At 40.7% G+C, this 24,651-nt stretch overlaps 1 protein-coding gene across 1 annotated transcript in view; it reads right to left on the bottom strand.

The window, feature by feature from the left end:
* arglu1a (arginine and glutamate rich 1a) overlaps window positions 1-16,399 on the bottom strand; it is a 43,132-nt gene extending 26,733 nt beyond the window's left edge. The window contains exon 1 of the mRNA XM_039745932.1: window positions 15,823-16,399. Coding sequence (XP_039601866.1) covers window positions 15,823-16,181 — 359 coding nt within the window. The 5' untranslated portion in view covers window positions 16,182-16,399. The remainder of the gene's footprint in view (window positions 1-15,822) is intronic.
* Window positions 16,400-24,651: the final 8,252 nt, after the last annotated feature.

Here is a 24,651-nt window from a genome sequence, read left to right as displayed (position 1 = left end):
AAAAGAAGCACAGATGGAAAGATTTATAAATAAGCGGACAGATAAAAGAAAGGACTTCTCTGATAATTTACAACAAGAAATGCATTATGAGATACGAGTCTATGAATATTCACACAATGACTTAGGAAAATCTCATGTAATGCCACCCATCTCCCTCTCTTTTTAACCTGATAATGAAGCTCAAACCTCAGAGAGTTGCACCATGGTGTGCTAAATGCTTCCTGATCGCCCCATAATATAGAACAATTAGCCATCCCTCGCGGCTTCACCCGTGTATTAGTGAAACAGGACAGTGAGGAGGGCCCCGCCCGACTCCCTACTCCAGACGTCACTCTTCTCCTGCCCCTCGGCCTGCAGCCTCTCTCTTGGATTAGCACGAATGTATCGCTTCTGCAAGTGAACTATGATTGTTAACGCGATGAGAGAATTCACAAAATCAATTGGAATGTTCAAGCAAATTATAGGAAAAAAATAAGATCTAAATCCGTTAAGTAGTTCACTCGTTTACTAGATGAGCAGAGTTAAGGTTACGCCCAAAATTACCACTACTAAGAAAACATTAACTTTTCTTTGGTCTACAGCAGTGGTTGTCAGAGTGTTTTGGACCAAGCAGCACATTGTTAAAAGATACTGTTGATCACATATGGCCAAAAAGCCACTCATCCTTCTATATAAAATCAGTCGGGATTGTCCTTCCGTCCTGTGAGTGCTACGCAGGCGCGGAGTTTCACACACGCCCCGTCCATTTTGCAATGCACGATTTGTAATTTCGTTTTTCCAGGTAAAAGATGATTTTCTACTGCAGACTGTGCGATATCTTCTTCTTCTTTCTTACTATATAAAAGCGGTTGGGATTGTCCTTCCGTCCCGTGAGTGGAAAGCGTAGCAGTATTCCGCTTATCACAGACTTACTACTTGCAGCTTGCGGTTCGAAGCGACATGATGTGAGCAGAGTTCTGGTGCTCCCATCGTTCCCTTGCTTTTGTGCGCGATGCGCTGGAAAAATAGACAAAATTATGTCTCTGGAAATTAGTAATGTTTATGGAGTACCATCACCGTGTAGTAAATATCAGGGGGGTTTCAAAAGGGCGACCTCAATATAGAAAAGTTTACATTTCATCACAAAAATAACAAACTACGAGTATTAAAGTAATACCACTCAAATGCAATATAATCAAATTAATGAGTTTGTATAATATATCAAATTGATCAACATACTGAATTGCCTTCAGAAGTGGTCAACTTAAAAGGCGGGTCAGCCTAGTTACAATAAATTCCATGTGACAGGCATCACAATCTTTTCTGCTGTTCTACATTTACTTGTGTAAAAAAAGTGTAACTACCCAAGGGACAAACGGCACACAAAGTTAAATAGTGAATTACTAAGCAGAACATGGCAATTTATTGGAAAGCAAAATGTGCGTGTCTGGGGCGTATTGGGCATACAACTGAATAGCTTGACAATTGCATTATGAGATACAAAGAACCCTCGATTTTTCTAATGGATGTTTGCTGTTGTCTGGTGTTTGTCATTCATCACTGTCATCTCTCTCTCTATTAGATAGATAGATAGATAGATAGATAGATAGATAGATAGATAGATAGATAGATAGATAGATAGATAGATAGATAGATAGATAGATAGATAGATAGATAGATAGATAGATAGATAGATAGATAGATAGATAGATAGATAGATAGATAGATAGATAGATAGATAGATAGATAGATAGATAGATAGATAGATAGATAGATAGATAGATAGAATATGTAACTTCTGTCTATATGTCAGTCTGCTTTTCACAAGAGAACTACTTAACGGATCTAGTTTGGTTTTTTTTTTTGCGACTTCTCTCATCATAGTTTGGTTGCAGCACGATTTATTCATATGAATACAAGAGGGAGTCTGCAGGCTGAGGGGTGGGAGAGGCGAGACCTGAGGAGAGCCGTGTGGGACCCACCTCACTCACATGCCGGCCTGTTTGAGTCGCTCTACCTCTCACCACGTGTTGGAGTGCACCTTGCCTCCGTTTAGCTAGCGATACCGGTTTATTCAGCAGACATTATCATCTAGAGATTGTTAAGGACTAACGTTTGACATTTTTGAGAGAGAGATCAGAGCTGTGTGTGTTTTAGAGGGCTGCTGCTGATTGGCAGAGATATCACGGCCACATGTTCTTCTCCCCACGCGGGGGAGGCTCTCCCGTCAGAGCTGAACACGATCAGATACAATGCCAACGTTTGACGTTGGAGCGTGCGTACCTACCTTCTGCTTGGCCAGAGACACCTTGCCCACTTTTTACATTTTTGGGAAAGAGATCACAGCTACATTCTTGCCCCTGATAGCAAAACCAAAAATACTGTTTATCAAGAGGCCCTCGGATTACAAAAGCTATCAATATAAATTCTTCTCAACACAAATTAAATTTTTATAATTGATTTTCAAAGTTTGTCCTGTTTCACTACTACACATGTGGAGTGTTGGGGACAGCTAGTATATTATTTATGAAACTTGACTTTGTGTAAAGTTTCATACATTATTCTGTATAAAAACAAAAGATTAATCATTTTTTCTGGGCCATCAACGTGAACTGCATGTGGAAAGGAGCAAAAAATTAAATATATTTTACTTTTGTCATTCAAGCACATTATTTGTTTACAGGGCTAACCTTAAATAAACTGACATGCAGAAAGTACAATACAGACTTCTTTGTCCGGGGAGCCAATGAAGTACAACTGCTTTAAAAGGTCACAAGCAAGTACAGTATTTGGCAGCCAAAGCCTTGGAAAATAGATTAGGGGTCATTCCAAAATAAACACAATGACATATTTGTGTGTTTCAAGGTACACTGTCCACCACCTAATGCAGAGAAGTTAAGGAATGAGACGAGATAAAAAGAAGAATTATCAGGTCAGAATGAAGTCAGTGCCTGATTACATAAAGTGCATCTAATCTGATCTAATAAATCCTAAGGGTGTTGTACTGTGTTAGCCATTATGGATTTAATGAGAAGTCAAGTAAAATGACGCCTTTTATTGGCTAACTCAACAGATTATAATATGCAAGCTTTCGAGGCAACTCAGGCCCCTTCTTCAGGAAAGATGGCCCGAGTTGCCACAAAAGCTTGCATATTATAATCTGTTGAGTTAGCCAATAAAAGGCGTCATTTTACTTGACTTCTCTTTAAATTCCATGGGGATATTCATACAGCAGCACAAATGTTAAAAACAAGAAAAGAGACTCACAGGACAGATAATACGGCCAATCGGACACCTGACAATCACACATCAACCTTGTTACAAAGCTTTGTTTCTTCTATCCACACTGCAGCACAAGCCCCGACATTTTTAGACAGGCAGTCCCCGGGTTAGGTACGAGATAGGGACTGTAGATTTGTACTTAAGTTGAATTTGTATGCAGGTCGGAACAGGTACATTATTTTAATTAATGCTATTGTTGACCAACTGTAACCAAGTACTCTGCCAATGAATGATAAGAGTTTCATTTCTCTCTGACCTTTTATTTCTACTTTATTTTCCATGGTGATGGCTTTTCTCTTCTTTACTGTATCACCAGCACTCGCATCAGATTTGTGTTTCAGAGACATTGTTGAAGGGTGATGGCAAAAGGTTAAGATGAGCACTTCTGCACAGCACTGCACAGCCACCCCTCGTCAGCACGTCTGGTGTACGTCAATGACAGACATCTTCCTGCTATGTACCTAACAGTACAGGCAGGCTTGCTATTGAGAATGAATGGGGTTATCGAGGGGCACTTCACCACCCGCCCACCACACAGTCACCTCCACTTGCATACAGTATGTTGCCTGCAGCTTCCGCCCACCAAGAATGAACAGGGCGCGGCCGAAGGTGGGTACTGAATCGTACCACCACCGCCCTCATTCAACAGGCAGCCACCCGAGGCACAGTACAATGCTGCCCCCCGCAGCCCCCCCCATTCACCCTCAATGGCCTCCGTTCAGCCACAACCAGGTCACTGCTTGCAGAATCATCAGTCGCCCACCGAGAAAGAACAGGGCAGCCTTTCGAGGGACACTGCAAGGCTGTGTGGTGGGCAGGCAGTGAAATGCCCCCTTCAGCCCATCAAGCCTTCATCCTGCACACGAGCAGTAGCTGCGGCCCCGGTGACTTTGGGTCCCAGGTCACTGCTTGCCGAACACCCAGCCTCCCCTGAGAATGAATGGGGTGTGGCCCCCACTGCTCCATTCATGAACTGGAGCTGCCCGAGGCAGCTCCTTCAGTTGGAAAATAATGCATCGACAAAGTGAACGATTAAAACTCAAATATATAAAACTATGCACTTTCATCTGCCATGAGTGCTGAAAACTTTAGATTGTCCAAATCACAGCCAAATAACCATTAATCTAAGCTTCTCATCCCACAATTGTTTCACCTTTTTCCACAAAAACACACATTTTTCTTATAAATGTAAACATTTTACATATATGCACTGTATTTTTTTTCTTCTTCAGTCACTCTCTCCTTCCGAGTCATGATCTACAAACTCAATATTTACATTAAGCCGTTAGATGGCTGGTTCATTTTCTGTGATAAGGTACTATTGAAATCCATGAGCTACACTGCTGGTGCTTAATTATTGAGATGCTTAGCATTCTCCTAGCAGTAATTGCCTTTAAGTACTCGCCTTCCTCCAAAAGCATTCAGTTAAGGCAGATTTGTGGCATGAGGAGTCAAAAAATAAAACATTTGCCAATTGATATTACTAACAAAAACACCTACGCGATCTATTATACCAGCCCAAGATTTAAGTGTGACCAGACAAACTGGCCAACCTTCCCCATCTGAACAAAGCCGTTTGTTTGTATTAATTACGTATTCACCTGACGCTTTTCAAAAAAATAAAAAACAGGGTTTGCCGATTTTTGGTGTCTCTGCAAGTTACTGGAAAGTGTTTATCCAAATGAAATCGCAGTTCATCTCCAATGTCATTACAACAAATATGCTGTTGACGGCAGCTAAGTAGTGACTAACTGTGGATTCTTTACTCACTGGAAATGTTTTTCTACAATACACTGCTGTAAAAGCAGCAGCCTTTTTAAAGAAGCTCTGAATTTCCCACCGTTTTCCTTTTTTGTTTGATTTATTTAAAGAACTTCTGTAAAAACCCAGATTTATAAATGGGGACAAATAAACTCCATCTATCCATTCAGTGGCACTTCAGAAAACATAAGAGTGGTAGCAGTAATAATAGTACAGTCCTGTGAATGGAATGTAGTGAAATTGTTATTCGCAAATCTGTCCAGAACACAACACCTCACCGCTCAAATATGCAGACATTTTCTGACAGGGGTACAAGTACAGTTGGATGAGTTTAACAATTCATCCAAATTGCTGCCGAGGAAAGGAAAAAATAATTAACCTGGGGCCTCATGTATAACGCCGTGCGTAGAACTCGCACTATAACATGGCGTAAGCACAAAAGCTGAAATGTGCTTACGCACAGAAATATCCAGATTCAGGAATCTGTGCGTACTCCAACTTCCACGTTCTTCCGCTACATAAATCCCGGTCAGCGTGAAAACTAACGCTCGTGCGCACGCTTTATGTAACACCCCAACTCCTCCCAGAATTACGCCTATTTGAATATGCAAATCAATATAAATCACCGTTAAGCTCAGCCTTCTGTGAAAAGACAATGGGAAAAGCACGGGGGGAAACATAAGAATTTCAGCGAATACCAAGTGGAGGCAAAGGAAAAACATACTATTGGTTTAAATAAACCGTGGTATAATCAACAAAAGGAAGATGGTTGAGTGACATAGCGTGTTGGAGAAACTTGAAAGCTCACGTTCACAAAGTCACACAGTGCCGGAAATAAAAAAGAAGTCACATATCAAAGTCGCTATGAAAAGGCGAGTTGTAGCCCACTGTCTGAGTGTCATATGAAAGCTTATTAGGGTACAGAGAAAAAAGGCACACAGTGGGGGAAAAAGCATGAAATGTCAACTTCAATCTCGACATTTCCACTTTAATCACGTAGTTTATTTTGTCATTTAGTAGAACATCATAAACTTCATCTTAAAATCGTTTAATTAACCAGTTTCTCAAATTACATCGTAATTACAGTAGCACGTTAAATGCTTTGTTTTGTATTTGATTTTCTATGTGCCTATGTGTGTGAATCACTACTTGCTTCTTAAACTGGCTCTCTTCCTCCAACTGGACACAGAGTCCATTACATTCATGATATTACAGCTCTCTGAATAACTAAAATACTGAGATGTATACGTGATGTCATTTTCATGACGATAGGAGTTAAGTCACATTATTAAACATGTGTTTCACTTCGATGAAATAATTTATTGCAGCAATACTCAGGGGCTTGTGGTGGCACTGGGCAGAGGAAGAATCGGTGGCTCCTTCGCCCGCCAATGTCAGTAAGGTATCTTATGCACGGTGGATGGCCACGTCCATTGCAGACACTGCATAGCCGCATCATGCTCATGACACAAGCATTTAAGTTTTGCCGAAATTTGTCGCTGCGTTTTTAGCTGTGTTGTTAGCTGTGTTGTTATTTTCTCTTTCTGTTTTATATTCAATATATATTGGCGTAGCCAATATTGCAGTCCTTGCTTTTCTTTCCCCAAGTAACCGATCGCCACACAATCAGCTCTGTAATAGAAGTTAAGCCATCTGTACGCTTATCGCCGATTCTTCAAAACGTTTAAGAGACACTGAAATATCTTCGTAGTACATGTTTAATTATTCTATCCTTCACGACACTCCCAGTGAAGAATAGAGATTATTTAAATGAAGTTAAAGTTTTATTTGTATAATTTAATAAGCATATTTGCTGCATTTCACCTTAAAAATGATATCGTCATCATATGTAAATATGCGCTTTATAAACTGCCTCAGGTTGTGAGATATTATAACTGTAGTGCAAGTTTACAGTGGGGTGATTGTACTTATAAGTACAAACAGTTCCACAAGGAGCAATTCATTGAGTGCGTTTATAGGTCTTGGGATTAAACTGTTTGTGAACCGCGAGGTCAGTACAGGAAAGGCTTTAAAACGTTTTGCCGTGGCAGAGACAGCGTGTGCTTGATGCTGTATACCGATAATTCTCTTTCCGATCAGCTGCTGCTGTGATTCACACTCAGATAAAGTGATATAAATACTCTTGAGTGGTGCAGTGAGAGTAATATGGAAAAAGATGATCCGCTGTGGCAACTCCTAACGGGAGGAGCTGAAAGAAGAAGAAGAAGAAGGAGAAGTTAGAGTAACAACGCTAAAGCAGTTATGGTATTTGGAATACTATGGCTGTTCCCTGGACCATTATATTGTTACAAGTTAATTACAATCAGATGCGTTACAATAATAAACAATATGCGGTTAATTTCAGTGTATTTATAAAGCCGCGTCAGGAAAATAAGGTGTAACCTCACAGGAACAGTAGCACTGCTTTGACGCTGGGTGCCGCTAGTCTGCAAAACCGAGCGGAGAACTTGCGTACGACAAAGTATGAGGCACCGCGGAAAAGTGCGTCGCTTTACGCCAAGTGTAGGTTTTATCCATCGCGATTTAAACGTGGAAAAGTTCTTACGCAACATTTGTGTGTACACACCGTTTATACAGGAGGCCCCAGGTCTACATAAACTGCACAGCCACCTTCAAATTCATTTTACTTTAAATATTTGCTAAAATACAAAGGTTACACTTTGTACAGTAAAGCAAAAATGTATGATTGCAAAAAATAAAGAACATTAGGTTGAACTTTTGCAACACAAGTATTTTAGAAATCTTGTACATACAGCAGACTAAAAATCTTGCGGTCTTGTATACGCTCAGAACATTTACTGAAGTGCCATCTCTCAGCTGATTAGGAAGTTCACATTTAACTACTGTATATACTCACATATAAGTTAGGTCTTGAAACACGAAAAATTGATCATAAAAATCAGACCCTAACTTATACACCCGTTCAAAAATACAACACACTTCTTGCTTCTTACAATCTCACACCAGTTTCTCAGACAATTTCTTTCGCCACTTCAACCACTTTTATTTTAAAACCAGCTTCATATTTTCTTCTGATCGAACGCTCCATCGTAGATAAGGGACGCTCTTACGATAAAGGTGTATGAGGGCGTGAGACACAAAAAACACAAATCAGTGAAAACGTCACTTTGGAATAGTTTGGTTATCATCATGTAGCCATTTAGGCACAATATATAGAGAAAAAAAAAAGTCATTGTGCTCCGTGGTTACTCTCTATCAGGTGGGTGTTAACATATCATAATCTCTTAAGACCAACAACAGTTTTCCGCATTCGACTTATATGGCCAACATTATAAAATATCAGAATTATACGGTAAAATCAAGCCCCCAACTTACCCACAGGAGAACTTAAACGTGAGAATATACAGTATCTCTGTATAAAATCCAACGTCTTATCTGTCTGCTTTTAACTAAAGAACTGCTTAACGGATTTAGATCAGGTTTTTTTCTATAATTTGCTTGACAATTCTGGTTGATTTTGCGACTTCTCTCATCGCACTAAGTGTCATAGTTCGTTTGCGATACCGATTTTTCTGCACAAATCTGAGAAACACGCTGAGGGAAGTAGGTGGGGTTGCCCTCCTCATTCACACACAAGCATCGGGGCATTCCTTACCGCTGCTTAGCTAGCGAGCGAGAGAATTACTTAATGGATTTAAATCGGATTTGTTTTCTATAATTTCCTTGAACATTCCAGTTAATTTTGCGACTTCTCTCATCGCACCAAGTATCGTAATTCGGTTGGAGGAAAGATATATTTTCGTTAACCCTGAGGGGAGTGGGGGGAGAAGCGTGATGTCAGGAGTGAGGAGCCGGGCAGGGTCGGTCCAGTCGAGTCGGTCTAACCTTTGCATTTTGGAGTGTTCCTTGTCTTCGCTTAGCTGGCGATACCTGTTTGGTAACTGATTTTTAAAGTATGTCCTGTTTCACTACTACACAGGCGGAGCACAGGAGACAACTAGTTTATTCTATAATCTTTAAACATTTTCATAAGATAATTCAGTGCAATTGCTCCATTTTTATTTTCAGATTTAACGCCTTTAGCCAATTAGAAACAAGGTCTTAACGTTTTGGACCACATAAACAGAAGAGAGGCCAAGATATCTTTCTATTATAAAAGAAAATCTTGAGACGAGGCTATTGGCAAGAGATTTTTTTTTTTTTTTAAGTCCCGCCCTCCTCTCCACCATTTCCGGTTCACGGCCCACGCCAGTGGTCCTCTCACTTCTCATTGGTGTGAATGCTTTTGTCAGACACAGTTCCTGCGCTCTCAGCTCTTATAAAGTGAGGAAAACCTCAAAATGTAAGTTCCCAAATAAAGAAAACTTATGTCCAAATCTGTTACCAACAAAGAAATGAGTACACGGGAAGTCCTAGCACCAAGAAACGAAGTAAAATGAATTAACGTGAATACTGTTGATCGGTTACACATCAAATTGGTTAAATGCTTATCAATAGACTCTGCTGAAACAGTTGGTGGTGATGGTGCGGAAGAAGAAACCATCAACTTACAATATCTCGTAGAATATCTACAATCATTAACACCGTCCAAAATACTGTTGAACGAAGGACGTATCATAATGTTATTGTGCGATTTATGTCGGAGTAATGGGCTATGCAATGGGACAAGATTAGTTTTATTCAAATTTGTTTAATCATTTCTGACATGTAAACTTTTAACAGGCGACAAGAAAGGTAATGTAGTAAATCTAACATGAGACACCAAAGGAGATCTTGATATGCCTTTCTAATTAAAACGTTTACAGTTTTCCGTTACAATAGCTTTTGTTGTGACAATCAACAAATCACAGGGACAAACATTCAAAAAACTATTTATCAGAGAGAAAGAAACGATATTCACTCACAGGCAGTTATATGTTGCATTCTCACGATACTGACAAAAAGTTAATTCCAAATATTGTTTTCACTGAAGTTTTACAGTAAAAGTGGAAGTTTAAAAAGTATTTGCGTGTTAATTTCAAAGCCAAACAGAACAAAATCGTTTATTACGTTTTACTATTTTTTACTCTAGTTAATTACTCGCTGTAATGCACAATAATTAGTTCTATTATGCATATGTAACAATTCTATGTAACAATCTGTTTAAAATATACATCCACTTCCCGATACGCGAGCAGCACAACTGCGAAGTTGCTAGCATGTAGCACCCGCACGGGGGTTGGCGAGCAAAGCAGGCAGGGGGCAGAGCCCCTTAGTAATTAAAAAACAAAAAGAAAAAGGCTGAGATTGCAGCTGAACTCGTCAAAGCTGTAAAGCCTTCAAAGTGGCACTGGCAATTGACAAGTTAACTAGCTGTCAGAATTTATGCTGGTCATACGGACTGAAATTGATATTGCGATTATTTTGATCCAAACTGTGATATTCAGTATTTCTCAATATGTTTTCAAAACAGCTTAAAGATTGAAAATGAATACTATATAGATATAAACAGATTTTCTTCAGAAGTCCAAAATCTGGTATATTTTCTCTATTTTACTATTTTTGTTGCATTGTACGTATTTATTGCTGGTGGCATGTCTATCGTAATGGCTGTAACATATGTGATATCGGAGACACTCAATATCTTTAAAATAATATTTAGGTTTTACTGTATATAAACAGTGTGTTTATATACATAATTTCAATGAATCTTACCTAATATCTAAGAGAATACAAAGGGATTATGCTGTATAACTCTGCGGGGAATATTTATAAACAGTGTGGGAGAGTTTATAAGGGCTTAAAATATATAAAAATAACCATAGAAACATATGGTTTCTACTTCGCGGATTTTCACCTATCGGTCTGGAACGCAACCCCCGCGATCGAGGAGGGATTACTGTAAACAGTTTTTTTCTTCTTTTTAAAATGCTTAACAATTTTATGAATAATGGTGCCTTAAAGAAAGTTTTTTTCCTCCAATTTTGTTTTATATCTCCTCAATGTATATTTGAGATTCCATTGTATGTATTGCATCTGTGCCTGCCAGCCAGTGAACACTGCGCTCTCTCAGACTGTTTAAAAAAAGTAAAGTCCAAAGCTCTTGATTCATTACAGAGCTTACAACTGATCATAACGCATGTGCAAATGTTAATTATAAAGCAGTTCATGTATAATAAACATCATTTGTAATGGTTGCAAATTATGTATTTGCATATCGGTGCTTTTTCTTGCCTGTAAAAGTCTATGATGTATGCAGGTATTTATTTTATCGCAAAATTTACTAGCATAGTTAAGTACTGTTTTTGTGGCTGGGCATTTCATAGTTTGCATACATTGCTGTTAATTTCTTCTTGAATCTTAATTTGATAGGTAGGTACTACACATTGGTGGCACCAGACAAGAATCAGTAAGGGGCACTTGAAAGTTTGGAAGTTTCACTTCCACTCTTAATAAAAAGTAAAGTGCCATCTCCATGTTTATTTGGCATTACAAAATTACAGGGTTTTATTATTAATTGGTATTTTATTATCCTATGACTAACCACTGCTCACAAAGTAATATGGTTGTATATCCGACTTCCTCCCGTAATCTTAACAGATTCAGACACCACCAAGACAGTATAATGCAGGGTCCCCAGACCTGAAAGGGACACGCTCCTCAGATAACTGCAGGCTGTCAGAGGGGATGGAGATATGTAGAGAAGGCGGCCAGGACACAAGCATGCAGGAGCTGCTAAGGACACTGCACTTACACAGAACTCTGACTGCGTGTCACCACTGCTAAAGACCATCATATGTGTGTGGCTGCAGGTGACCCTAAGATGTACTCATGAGGCCAGCAGTGAGTGTGTGTGTGTAGGAATTCGGACAAAGCATTTAGAGGCACATGGAAGCACAGAAGACCAAAGGAAGGTGGTTGCATGTTCAGCTGCTGAATAACCTTTTCAGGGCTAACAACCACAAGCTTTCCACATAGTTCTTAATACATTTCTCTGTTTGCTGCACCATGACTTCATCACAGTTTATAAATGTTAATTCAAAATGAATGTGCTATATGCTGAATATGCATTATTGTAATTAGGAAGCCAAATTCACCTGCTATGCAAAACACAACTTAAAATTAAGAAAAAAAAAGGGGCCAGAATGAAGTTTATCCCCATACCTGATACACAAATACTGAATAAAACAAACACACACACATACACACACAAAACTGCAAAGACACTTGTTTTTATTCCCACTTCTAACATGTCAGCAATGGAGATGGTGTTAAATGGATGCATGAGGATTTATGCCGCAGAGATATCAAATTTCTGGCGTGATGTGAATTACTCGTTAGTGTAGTTATCAGTCTGTCATCTTGGGGAAAACCAAACCATTTACATAAAGAAGCTCTAACCGTACCTGTTTTAAGCTCTTGTTCTCCTAATCCTCACTCCCATTTTCTCCCTCAGGCTTATCACTGTCAGGCAACATGGGTGGAGTTGACATAAACTGAACTTCTGTGATATTGGCTTTTCTTAAATATCAAATCAAAATTTCAGTATATTGCCCAGCCCTAATCAAAATCTGGCAGACGTGCGAGACTATGGAAATGGGAAACTGCACTGACAAATCTGCATAGAGTCACATAATTTGTGATCACCTCCGATTTCTAGTCATATAATCTAACATCCTCAAGGTAAATGTGGTCATTAAGTATGACACCAATGGCTAGAAGTTGAGCAGTGGGCCACCAGCTTAATTCATTGTTACTTCTGCACTTTCAGAACCTCGTCAACATTCCCAAGCTGCTTGGCCATTCTCAGAACCCACAATTTGTGAAGCCCAACATCTGTGTGTTTTTTTTTTTTTTTTTTAAATCAACAGCACTTTCTCCATATATATATTCTTTTTCTCTGCTGTAGTTTAAAATGCACACTATTATGGCAGACAACTATGCACATGCTAAACAACAGATTAGTCTGTGCTGTTATGATCCTGCACAAATGAGTTGCACACAGTTTTCTGTTTGATTTGAATAAAGTGCAGAAAGTGCTGCAATTTTTTTTTCAGCATTTCCACACACAATTGCGCAGTCACCAGCGCTGTTGAATATTTGCTGGCTGCAATGACACAAATAATAACACTGATACAGCCAATAAAGATTTTTTTTTTCCATTTGACATGGATATTTAGAACATTATACTGTAAGTAAGGCAAAAAAGGAGCTGGTTAGTTAATCTGGATAACTAACGGCTATGTTGGACCAACATCCCCTCCCTTCCAGATACTTTTTTTTTCCTTCTTTTCTTATTCTACATTCAAAAAAGCCCAGTATTATGACTTTTACATTACAAGACATTTAGAAAAACTTATATTATTTGCTATTGCTTTAAATGCCTCTCTCTTTTTTTGTTTTTTCCTATTATTTTTCTCTTGTTCTGTGTAATCTGCTCCTTTCAATGTATCCTGATAGTGACAATTAGAAAAAAGCAAAACACATACCCGGGCAAACAACACTAAATAATGTAAGGCTGCAACTTGTCTAATTAGTCAATAATGGAAATGCAATTAGGATGAACATAAATAAATCTACGTGTATATATCTATATGTGTATTTCTCTCTATTTTTGTATATATATAAATAAAAATCTTGGGTCGAGACGTGATTTTCTCGGAGACCTTTAACGTCCTGTGAGACAAGGAGGACAGCTGCTGTACAGGCTTTTAAATGTCTGAACTGCAGCACAACATGTAGATCACGTAGCATGGCACAAGCCAGCTTATCAAGAATAGAGGAGGTAAATAAAATGTGTTTGTTTCCCACCGTATCACCGTTTAAGAGGTGGTTTTGGAGGAGCAACTGCATCTCCTTACCGTGCGTTCAGCCCCCCTCTTCACAACGCGAGCGACAGAGACGGGGAGAGGTGGGCGAAGCAAGCAGGGGGCAAAGCCCCCTATTATGTATTTTATATATATATATATATATATATACATACATACACACACCCATATATATATACACACACACATCTATATATCTAGCTATAGTTCTATGTATTTATATATCTACATATTACTACTTAATTTTGATTAAAATGCATTAACATACTTGCTTCATTGACCCCAAAACACACAAACTTGGAAATAGAACCTAATTTAGTTAGGCTAGGAGTCCAATTAAGAACAGAAGTTGGTTGGAAGAAAAACCTGCAGCCACAGGGGTCCCCAGGATCGAGTTTGGGAACCACAAATTTAAAGTACCTTGTAATACTGAAACTAACCTGCACAATATAACATTATTATTATTACTCATTATTTGTTAGACACCTCTGTCCAAGGTCACTTTACAACATTTGTAATACAATTGGATACATTTCCTTTGTTTTTCCAATTGGAGTACAAACAGGTGAAATGACTTGCTCATGGTCACACAATGGTGTCAGTAGTGGGATTAGAACTCACAACCTCAGGATCTGAAGACCAGAGCCTTACACCACTCAGTTCTTGATGGTAGGTGGAGAATACATTATTCAAGTTACTCATATTTCATGAAATCAGGTGTATTTGTATTTATTCTTACCGGAATACCCATAACAGCACAAAAGTAAAAAAAAAGTTCATTACATTTACACACACATATATGTACACACCTCTGTGTAATAACAAATGCAATTAAGAAAATGTTATATAATATAGAGTGGAACTAATGGCCACATTGAAATCTTCAGCATGGGGGTTATGCAGAGAAAAATAAAACATATCTAGGATCAAAGGCAGCCAAGGATAGAGAATTAGTTGCAGAGATAACCCTCAGACACCAGTGTGGATGGCACATTTGGAAGAAGGTATCAGGAGTGTTGCACAATTGAAGAATTAAGTCGTAGCTTGAAGATAAGGTTGTTAAGACAGTGATATGACCAGCAATGATGTCTGAAGCTGAGACGTGGGCAGTAACGGGGGGCACAGGAGAAAAAAAGTTGAATGTGGCAGAAATGAGAATGGTGAGGTGGAGGCGATGAGTTACAAAAACAGACGATAAAAAAAGGTGACAAAATGGGGTACAACAAAAGTGGGAGAGATAGCTAAGAAAGTACAGGAAAGTGGGTTTAAGTGGAATGGACATGTGATGAGGAGAGACAACAAACGTGGGCAAAAGAGTAATGGAAATCGAAATGCAGGTAATGTGAAAGCACGGGAATTCAAAATGGAGATGGATGGGTAAAGTAAAAAAAAAAAAAATGAAGGAAAGGGGTTAGACATGGGAGGACCGAGGTGCATGGAGAAGTGTTGATCAGGCACATCAACTCCCCACAGAACTGAAAAAAAAGCATAACAGCGGTTAATGCCTAGTACTTCACTCCCTTGAGGCTATGGGTTCAAATCATGATATTGAAACCGTGTGGCCATGAGCAAGTCGTTTCACCGGCCTATGCTCCAACTGTAAAACCAAAAATGTAACCAATATCATCCGGACTGCTGTATTTTGTATTGGAGAAAAGCTTGAGCCAAATAAGTTAATGCAAGTTCGAATATATCTATGCATGCGGTGAACACATTAACGCATTCATTATGAAAATCTTCATTTACAGAATGAACTGTTAAATCCCCGGCAACAACTGCGCATGTCCAATTCGAAGACGGGCCTGAACATGGCACTAGTATGTCACCTACTCCGCAAAGATTGCATTTACATAAGGTACTTTATTAAGAAATGTGCATTCCGTGTGTCACGAATATACAATGACACGTTGCCTTTTTCCCTCCTCGTTTCGCCGTAGCCTAAGGTTTGATTTTAGAAGCTTTCTTTATGTGGCACTCACTGTTCATTTACTGCTTTGTTCCAGCAACTTACATTTTTCTCTGTCGCTCCAGCTCGGCCTTCTTCTCCTCCTCTTCTTTTTTCTGTTTCTCGTCCAGGCTGCTCCTTTTGCTCACCGTCCGCCCGAATATGTCGATACGATCGGGCGGCGAGGCGGCACGCTCCCTTTCTCTCTCGCGGTCCCGCTCACGCTCTCTCCGGGAAACTGCGGCGGTGGCCGAACGGGAACGCGACCGGGACTCTCTCCGTCGGTTCCTCTTGGCTTCGCGAGACTTGGATCGTTTTTTTGCCCTTTCTTTATCTCTGGACCGGGATCGGCTTCGCTTCTTGTTGTGTTTGCTGCTCTTGGCATGCTTAGAGCGGGACGAGCTGCGGCTGCGGGAGCGACCCATGACCGCCTCAATCTTCTTCGTGTGCACAGTCAACCGCTCGATTTCAAATGAGCGTTTTGCACCCAGTAATAATCCTTTTCTTCAGCCAGATAAAGAGCTGCAGCTTCAAAAAAAAAAAATACAGCAGAAGATCCGATTCTAAGTCTAAACTAATTGCACTAACACAGCAAACGTCTCCATCAGGCAAAATGGCGGCTGGCTCTTTTCTCCCAACATGCAGCGCGCGTAACCCTAACCGGAAGTTCCCTGTGTGACACCGGAGGCGAGTCCAAACGGAAGAAGACGCTTTCCGTATTTGCATGATGACTTGTTTTGTTTATGTTGTAAACATTTTTGTTAGGTTTTTACAAACTCAAAAAACAAATATCATGTTGGTAACATTTCACATTTATAAATCCATAGGTATCAGTCAGATTTTTTTTACATTAATAAACTATTAATGTTTGTAAGTTTACATTTGTTTAATAATTATGCCGGCCAATCTTTTTAATTATTCTGTCTTTATAATTATAGTCAAAGTTTTTTCCCGATGATGTAAATTATTAAAACAAACTTTTTTTTTTTACGTTGAAGACCTGTGTTGAAACATAAAATGACAAATGTCAGTGACGCTAAATGTTTAACTTGCAATGTCTTTATTGGTTTATGATGAACTGCAACGATGGATTTGACAAAGCAGTATTAGAAATGTGTGGTGTGTTATGCTCAGTTTCAGTAATGTAGTAAACATTTAATGTTTTGGATATTCTGTCCTTAGCCACGTCGCTATTCTTTTAATACACATCAAGGCATGGCCTACAACTGTAGGAGCTGCCATGCAGTTTGGTCAGATAAACATATAATAAAAAAGTATGAATTTACATAAGCCTCCCAAATCTGGAGAGTTCATCAGACGTGTAAGGATTTACTTCATGAGGCAGATGTACCTAATAAGAAAGAATATAGGTGTATCTCAATAAATTAGAATATCATTGAAAAGTTAATTTATTTTAGTAATACATTTCAAAAAGTGACACTCATATATACTGCTCAAAAGAATTAAAGGAACACTTTTTAATCATCCATCCATCCAGTTTAGTATAGCATAAAGTCAATGAAACTTATGGGATATTAATCTGGTCAGTTAAGTAGCAGAGGGGGTTGTTAATCAGTTTCAGCTGCTGTGGTGTTAATGAAATTAACAACAGACGCACTAGAGGGGCAACAATGAGATGACCCCCAAAACAGGAATGGTTTAACAGGTGGAGGCCACTGACATTTTTCCCTCCTCATCTTTTCTGACTGTTTCTTCACTAGTTTTGCATTTGGCTACAGTCAGTGTCACTACTGGTAGCATGAGGCGATACCTGGACCCTACAGAGGTTGCACAGGTAGTCCAACTTCTCCAGGATGGCACATCAATACGTGTCATTGCCAGAAGGTTTGCTGTGTCTCCCTGCACAGTCTCAAGGGCATGGAGGAGATTCTAGGAGACAAGCAGTTACTCTAGGAGAGCTGGAGAGGGCCATAGAAGGTCCATAACCCATCAGCAGGACCAGTATCTGCTCCTTTGGGCAAGGAGGAACAGGATGAGCACTGCCAGAGCCCTACAAAATGACCTCCAGCAGGCCACTGGTGTGAATGTCTCTGACCAAACAATCAGAAACAGACTTCATGAGGGTTGCCTGAGGGCCCAAATGTCTACTACGCCCTGTGCTCACTGCACAGCACCGGGGAGCTCAATTGGCATTTGCCATAGAATACCAGAATTGGCAGGTCCACCAATGGCATCCTGTGCTTTTCACAGATGAGAGCAGGTTCACCCTGAGTATATGTGAAAGACGTGAAAGGGTCAAGAGAAGCCATGGAGAATATTATGCTGCCTGTAACATCGTTTAGCATGACTGGTTTGGTGGTGGGTCAGTGATGATCTTGGAGGCATATCCATGGAGCGACTCACAGACCTCTACAGGCTAGACAACGGCATCTTGACTGCCATTAGGTATCAGGATGAAATCCTTGGACCCATTGTCAGACCCTATGCTGGTGCAGTAGGTCCTGGTTTCCTCCTAATGCACGACAATGCCCGGCCTCATGTGGCAAGAGTATGCAGGCAGTACCTGGAGGATGAAGGAATTGAAACAATTGAATGGCCTTCACGATCCCCTGACTTAAACCCAATAGAACATCTGTGGGACATTATGTTTCAGTCCATTAGGCGCCACCAGGTTGCTCCTCAGACTGTACAACAGCTCAGGGATGCCCTCATACAGATCTGGGAGGAAATGCCACAAGACACCATCCGTCGTCTCATTAGGAGCATGCCCCGACGTTGTCAAGCATGCATACAAGCTCGTGGGGGCCACACAAGATACTGAAAAGCATTTTGAGTAGCAGAAATTAAGTTTTTGAAAAAATGGACTAGCCTGCCACATCTTCATTTCACTCTGATTTTAGGGTGTCTACACAATTGAGCCCTCTGTAGGCAGAAAACTTTTATTTCCATTAAAAGACTTGGCATCCTTTTGTTCCTAAGACATTGCCCTGTCGTTATTTGTATAGATATCCAACTTCATATTGAGATCTGATGTATCTAATGTGTTTCTTTAAAGTGTTCCTTTAATTTTTGTGAGCAGTGTATTATATAGATTCATTACACACAGAGTGATTTATTTCAGGTGTTTATTACTTTTCATTTTCTTTATTATGGCTTATAGGTAATGAAAACCCAAAATTCGATATTTCAGACAATTGTGAAAAAGTTCAGTATTGTTCTGTGACAAGACCCTGGAGGTTGCTGAGGGTTGTGTTATGGTGTTACTGGTGTTCCCAGAAGGAGGTGTTTCATCTCACGGGGCACCCTGGATATCATCGAGAGGAGTCGCAGCTCACGGCTCAATGGCAACTCTGGTCTGTACTGGGAACTGAGAAAGACAGCTGCAAGGGCTCTGAGGGCAGACAAAGTGGCGTTTGTTAGAGGATTCTGTGAGCAAGTGACACACCATCTGTGGTCTAGCGACCCACGTCCTGCTTACAGAGGAATCAAAGCATTATGCACATCTGAATCTGTTCTTCACAGAGTCACAATCAGGGCAGCTGATGGAACGGTCCTTACGAATGACACTGCAGTTGTGACCCTTGAGGTGTTGTTCAAAGCTGATCCTCCGGCTAGGATGTTGGATATCTCTGGTCCTCTGTTCTTGTGGCTGATCCTCCAATTAGCTGTGAGCTTCCCAATCTCACTGAGATTGCACAGGTGGTGAACCAGCTGAATTGGGGGTGGAGGCTGCAGGGATCTGTGGTATCCGGGGTGAACTTCTCCAGGCTGGTAGTAAGGCTGTCCTCCTGGCATTGCAAGCATTCTTTGCTTCCATGTGGGAGACTGGCATTATCCCAACTGACTGGAAAACGGGACTTGTCCCTATCTGGAAAGGGAAGGAAGATCGCCTGGATTGCAGCAACTACAGGGGGATAACACTGCTCTCGGTGCCAGGTAAGGTCCTTGCTAGAGTCCTCCTCAATAGGATCCGTGATCACTTGCTCACCTACCAGCGACCAGAACAGTCTGGTTTTATGCCTAAGAAGTCCACCATCGACCACATCCTGGCACTGAGGGCTCTCATGGAAAGCAAATGCAAATATCGGCAGAGTTTCTTTGCAGCCTTTGTCGATTTTTGACAAAGTTGTACGACTCAGTTGTTCGAGCTGCCCTGTGGGACATCCTGAGGATTTGCGGAATCCCCTCAAGGTTGCTGGATATCATGGCCAGCCTGTACACTGGTACTGTTAGTGCTGTACAGAGTGGAGGCAGGACCTCTGTGTTTTTCCCAGTTGATTCTGGGGTTCGTTAGTGGTGTGTTCTGCTCCTACTCTGTTCAATGCTTGTATGGACTGGGTGTTGGACAGGGTCGTGGGGTCCGGCGGCTGTGGGGCATTTGTTGGTGAAGATAGATTCACGGATCTTGACTTTGCTGACGATGCTGTGATCTTTGAGGAGTCAATGGAGTCTCTGATGGAGGCGCTTGAGAGACTGAGTGAGGGGTCTGAGTGTCTGGGCTTGCGAGTGTCCTGATAAAAACCAAGATCCAGGCCTTTAATGACCTCTTAGGCATGGCCATCATCAGTGTGTCTGTCTGCGGAGAGAGTATTGACCTTGTTGAGAGGTTTACTTACCTTGGCAGTGACATTCGTGTCTCAGGTGACTCATGCTATGAAGTCAGTAGACGGATTGAGAGAACATGGGGGATGAAGAGGTCTCTGAAAAGGGGTGTGTGGTGCTCCCGATATCTATGCAAAAGGACGAAGGTCCAAGTCTTTAGAATCCTGGTGCTTCCTGTCTTGCTATATGGTTGCGACACATGGACGCTATCCAGTGACCTGAGACGAAGACTGGACTCCTTTGGTATTGTGTCTCTCCGGAAAATCCTTGGGTCCCGCTGGTTTGACTTTGTGTTGCTCATGGAGTCCCGAATGAGGCACATTACCTGCATTGTGAGGGAGTGTCAGTTAAGGCACTACGGCCATGTGGCGTGTTTCCCTGAGGGTGATCCAGCTCGTAAGATCCTCATTGTTGGGGACCCGAGTGGCTGGACCAGGCCAAGGGGTCGCCCACGTAACACCTGGCTGGAGCAGATAGATGGTCATTTCCGGAGGGTGGGACTGAATCATGTGTCTGCCTGGTGGGTTGCAAACCGGGATCCCAAGTTGTTTCGTTGTGTAGTGGGTGCGGAAACGCGCTGTACCAGTGTATGCACCCCAACTTGACTAGTGTCCCACTCCACTAACCTGCAAAGGGGTCCTGAGCCTTGAAATGGTCTCTCTGCCTGGTTCAGTAGGCCACACAATCATGAGGAAGACTGCTGGCTCATTGTTAAAGAAGCTGGCTGTTCACAGAGTGCTGTATCCAAGCAGATTAATGGAAAGTTGAGTGGAAGGAAAAAATGTGACAGCAGAAAAAGGTGCACAAGTAACAGGGATAACCACAGCCTTGAGAGGATTGTGAAGAATTTGGGGGAGAGTCACAAGGAGTGGACTGAGGCTGGAGTCAGTGCTTCAAGAGCCACCACACACAGACGTGTGCATTGGGGGCATGGGCAACAACTGTCACAGCATTCCTTGTGTTGAGCCACTCCTGAACCAGAGACAACCTCAGAAGCGTTGTGATAATTCGTCTATCTTCTCTGATGAAGGCATTTGCCATGTCGATGTGAGATTCTGTGTGTGATGCTGATGTTCAACCAGATTGGGTTATGTCAGTTAAACTTCCCATCTTAATGCTTTCTAGCCATTCATGAACTTTTCATTAAGTCCTGCTGAGTTCACTTCCTTACTGGTAAACATCCTTCAATGAATATCAGAAAGTTTCATTAATTCTGCCGAAAGAAATGTCACTACGGCATGTTGTTCAGAAATAGTGCAATCCTGTAGCAGAGTGCCCATGTTCATTTGACCTTGGTTTCAACTAGACCAGAGGTGGGCAATGTCAGTCCTTGAAATCCACAGTGGCTGCAGGTTTTCATTCCAACCCAGTTGCCTAATTAGAAACCAATCTTTGCCAGTCTCAGACCTTATTTAATTTTATGGCTTGTTAATCTCCACAATGTAAGGTTCTTACATCATAGATTTTTTCCTTTACAAAGATATCGTGCAAATCATTTGAAGCCTACAACGTATAATTTTCAGTCTGTCAGATTTTTCTATTAAGTTTTTTATTAAATCAAACAGTGTATGATAAATACACACAAATGTAAATGGAAAAAAGCTAGATAGAGAACTGCTGGCTGCTTTGTCATTTACATTTTATTGCTAATTAGAAGCCATTAAAACACTGAATGCAGCTGTTTAAGAGTGAAATAAGCAATTAAGAGTCGGGAACCTTAACATGTGAAACCAATAAAATAAAGCATCAAAATGTCACTTAAGCAATAAGTGCTTCATCAGCAATAATTGACTTCTCATTAAGAAACTGGGTTAGAACAAAAACCTGCAGCCACTGCGGCCCTCCAGGACCGACATTGCCCACCCCTGAACTAGACAAACAGAAGAGCCCTGCTCTGTGTGTGTTTGAACTTCCCATAAGCCACTGCAAATGTGTTGTGTCAGCTTCTATCCGTTGCAGTTACTGTGTAATTTTCAAATTGCCTTTACTTGTTGATTTACCTTTGTAGATAGATAGACAGATTTGAAAGGCACTATATAATTGATAGATAGATAGATTTGAAAGGCACTATACAATAGATAGATAGACAGATAGATGTTAAAGGGACTTTTTAATAGATGGATATTAAAGGCACTATATAAGAGCTAGATGGATAAATATGAAAGGCACTGTATAATAGAAGATAGATAGACATAAAAGGCACTATATAATTGTTAGATATTAAAGGCACTATATGATATAGATAGATATGAAAGGCACTGTATAATAGATAGCAAAATTCTTGAGCTCAGACAAAATATTACAAAACAAAGCCCAACAGACAGCTCTACAACACCCACCCAGACAGACGTCCAGTCCAAGTCAAGGACAGCCCCTTAGTGTCCCATCTGTTGTGTCCTGCCCCAGCTCCTAGGGGCCTCCCGCCTGCACAGTGGTTCCATCCAAGTCAAGCACAGCTCCTTAGTGTCCACCCCCCGGGCCCTGGTCCAGCACAACTCCCATAAGGTAGGAAACCCCTGCAGTGCCTCCCTTCACCCTGCCATTCTCAACATGGATTGACTGATTGGGTGTTCATTCTCAGATATTAATATGCCCCATTTTCTTTTTGCTTTTTTCCTCTTTTTTTTGTCTTTGGTTGCTTAGCTTTTCCCAGGCTCCCTTTATCCCAAGCCTCAGTCTAACGAAACAACACCTTGGGCATTTCCCGTTCCCTCCACCCCTGACACCTTTAGTTGTCTGAAACAGTTAAATTCCAAACATGAAAGCCTTTCAGTCCTCGATATCCTTTCAAAGCCACCTGGAATCAATCGCTTTGAGTGTTTGAGAGGGACGGTTCAACTCTGCTAGCTTCACGCCTGGCAACACGCCGGACAGCTTTGGTCTGTGAGGTTTCCTGAGGAATGTTAAGTTAAGAAAATTCCTGTGGATAGCCAGTGGAAGCTTATTAAATTCATATTTTAAGACATAGCTGTTCCCATGTGGTCCTTTCTGGGTTTTGGCGATAGACAATTTAAATCTTCATCCAGGAAAGAAGGCTTTCATGTTTTTTGAGTTATTTAAATACAAGAGATGTCACTAATGAGAATTAGAATTCACTTTATTACTCAGGAACTGTGCTAAGAATTTGTCTTGATAGTATTGGTGCGATATACAATTACAATGAAAACAAAAGATAAAAATGAAATGATAAAAGGCCAATAAAAATATAAAGAGATAAAGTAGGATTCAAAAAGAGCAGGTAGTCTGGGGTTCAGATGTCCTCTATAATGTTTAGCAGAAAGACACCATTTTTCCTTGATGTCCTCCTCTTCTCCACAGTTTCAAACAATTCTTGCAGACTTTCATTTAAGGGGATTTGCAGACATTTGGGTCACACCACATTTTTTCTGCACAGCCCCCAATTTCAAGCCATCATATTTAGGACTTTGTCGCATATCACTTGCGTGTAATGAGTGCTTGAAGTCTGCCATTCACAGTCATCTACAGGTTCTGAGGGTCTTCTCTGGTGATGCTGTGCCAAGCCTCTAATGCAGCCATCTTCAGCTCCTTCTTTTTTTTTTTCTTTTTTTTTTCTTGTCCCCTTAAGTTTCTCTTCAGCATATGGAAGGACTTCTCACTTGGATTTTAATTGAGTGACTGGCTTCCATTTTTTTTACATTTCATAAACTCCTGTATGGAAGCGTATTAGGGCCACGGGTGAAAAAAATACGGACACAGTGAAGAAAAAAAAAATGTTCAATTTACTAGATTTTCTCAAACCCCTTCATTAATTAATGTAGCACATTAAATGCTTTATATTAAGTGTTCCCCGACCCAGTTTTTAATCTCTATGCGCTTCTTCAACTGACTTCCTTTTGCACTGTGAGGCGCAGACAGCGATCGCCGCACATTGACTTCATGATGTTCCTGCTCATTCAGGATACTAAGAGAAATACTTGATATCTTCTTCACGATGAAATGCATTAAAGCATGTATTAAACATGGGTGGCGGGGGGCACGGTGGCGTGGCTATAGAGCTGCTCCCTTGCATTAATTCATGAAGGGGTTTGAGAAAATCTAGTAAATTGAACATTCATTTTAAGATGTTTAGTTTGCGACATTCTACTGACAAAATAAACAATAGAACAAAGTGTAAATGTCGACTTTAATCTTGACATAAATGACGAGAATAAAGTGGAAATTTCGAGAATAAAGTCAACATGTCGACTTTAATCTCGACATTTAGACTTTTTTTTTCTTCGCTGTGTCCGTATTTTTTTTTTTCACCGTGGCCCTAATACGCTTCCGTACTACGGATGACCTCAGCAGTATGCTTGGCTCATTATATTGTCA

The sequence above is a fragment of the Polypterus senegalus genome, chromosome 2, assembly GCF_016835505.1.
Source record: "Polypterus senegalus isolate Bchr_013 chromosome 2, ASM1683550v1, whole genome shotgun sequence".
Classification (NCBI taxonomy): Eukaryota; Metazoa; Chordata; class Cladistia; order Polypteriformes; family Polypteridae; genus Polypterus; species Polypterus senegalus.
Note: the sequence above shows the minus strand (reverse complement) of the source record. Positions and strands in the feature narration are given on the sequence as shown.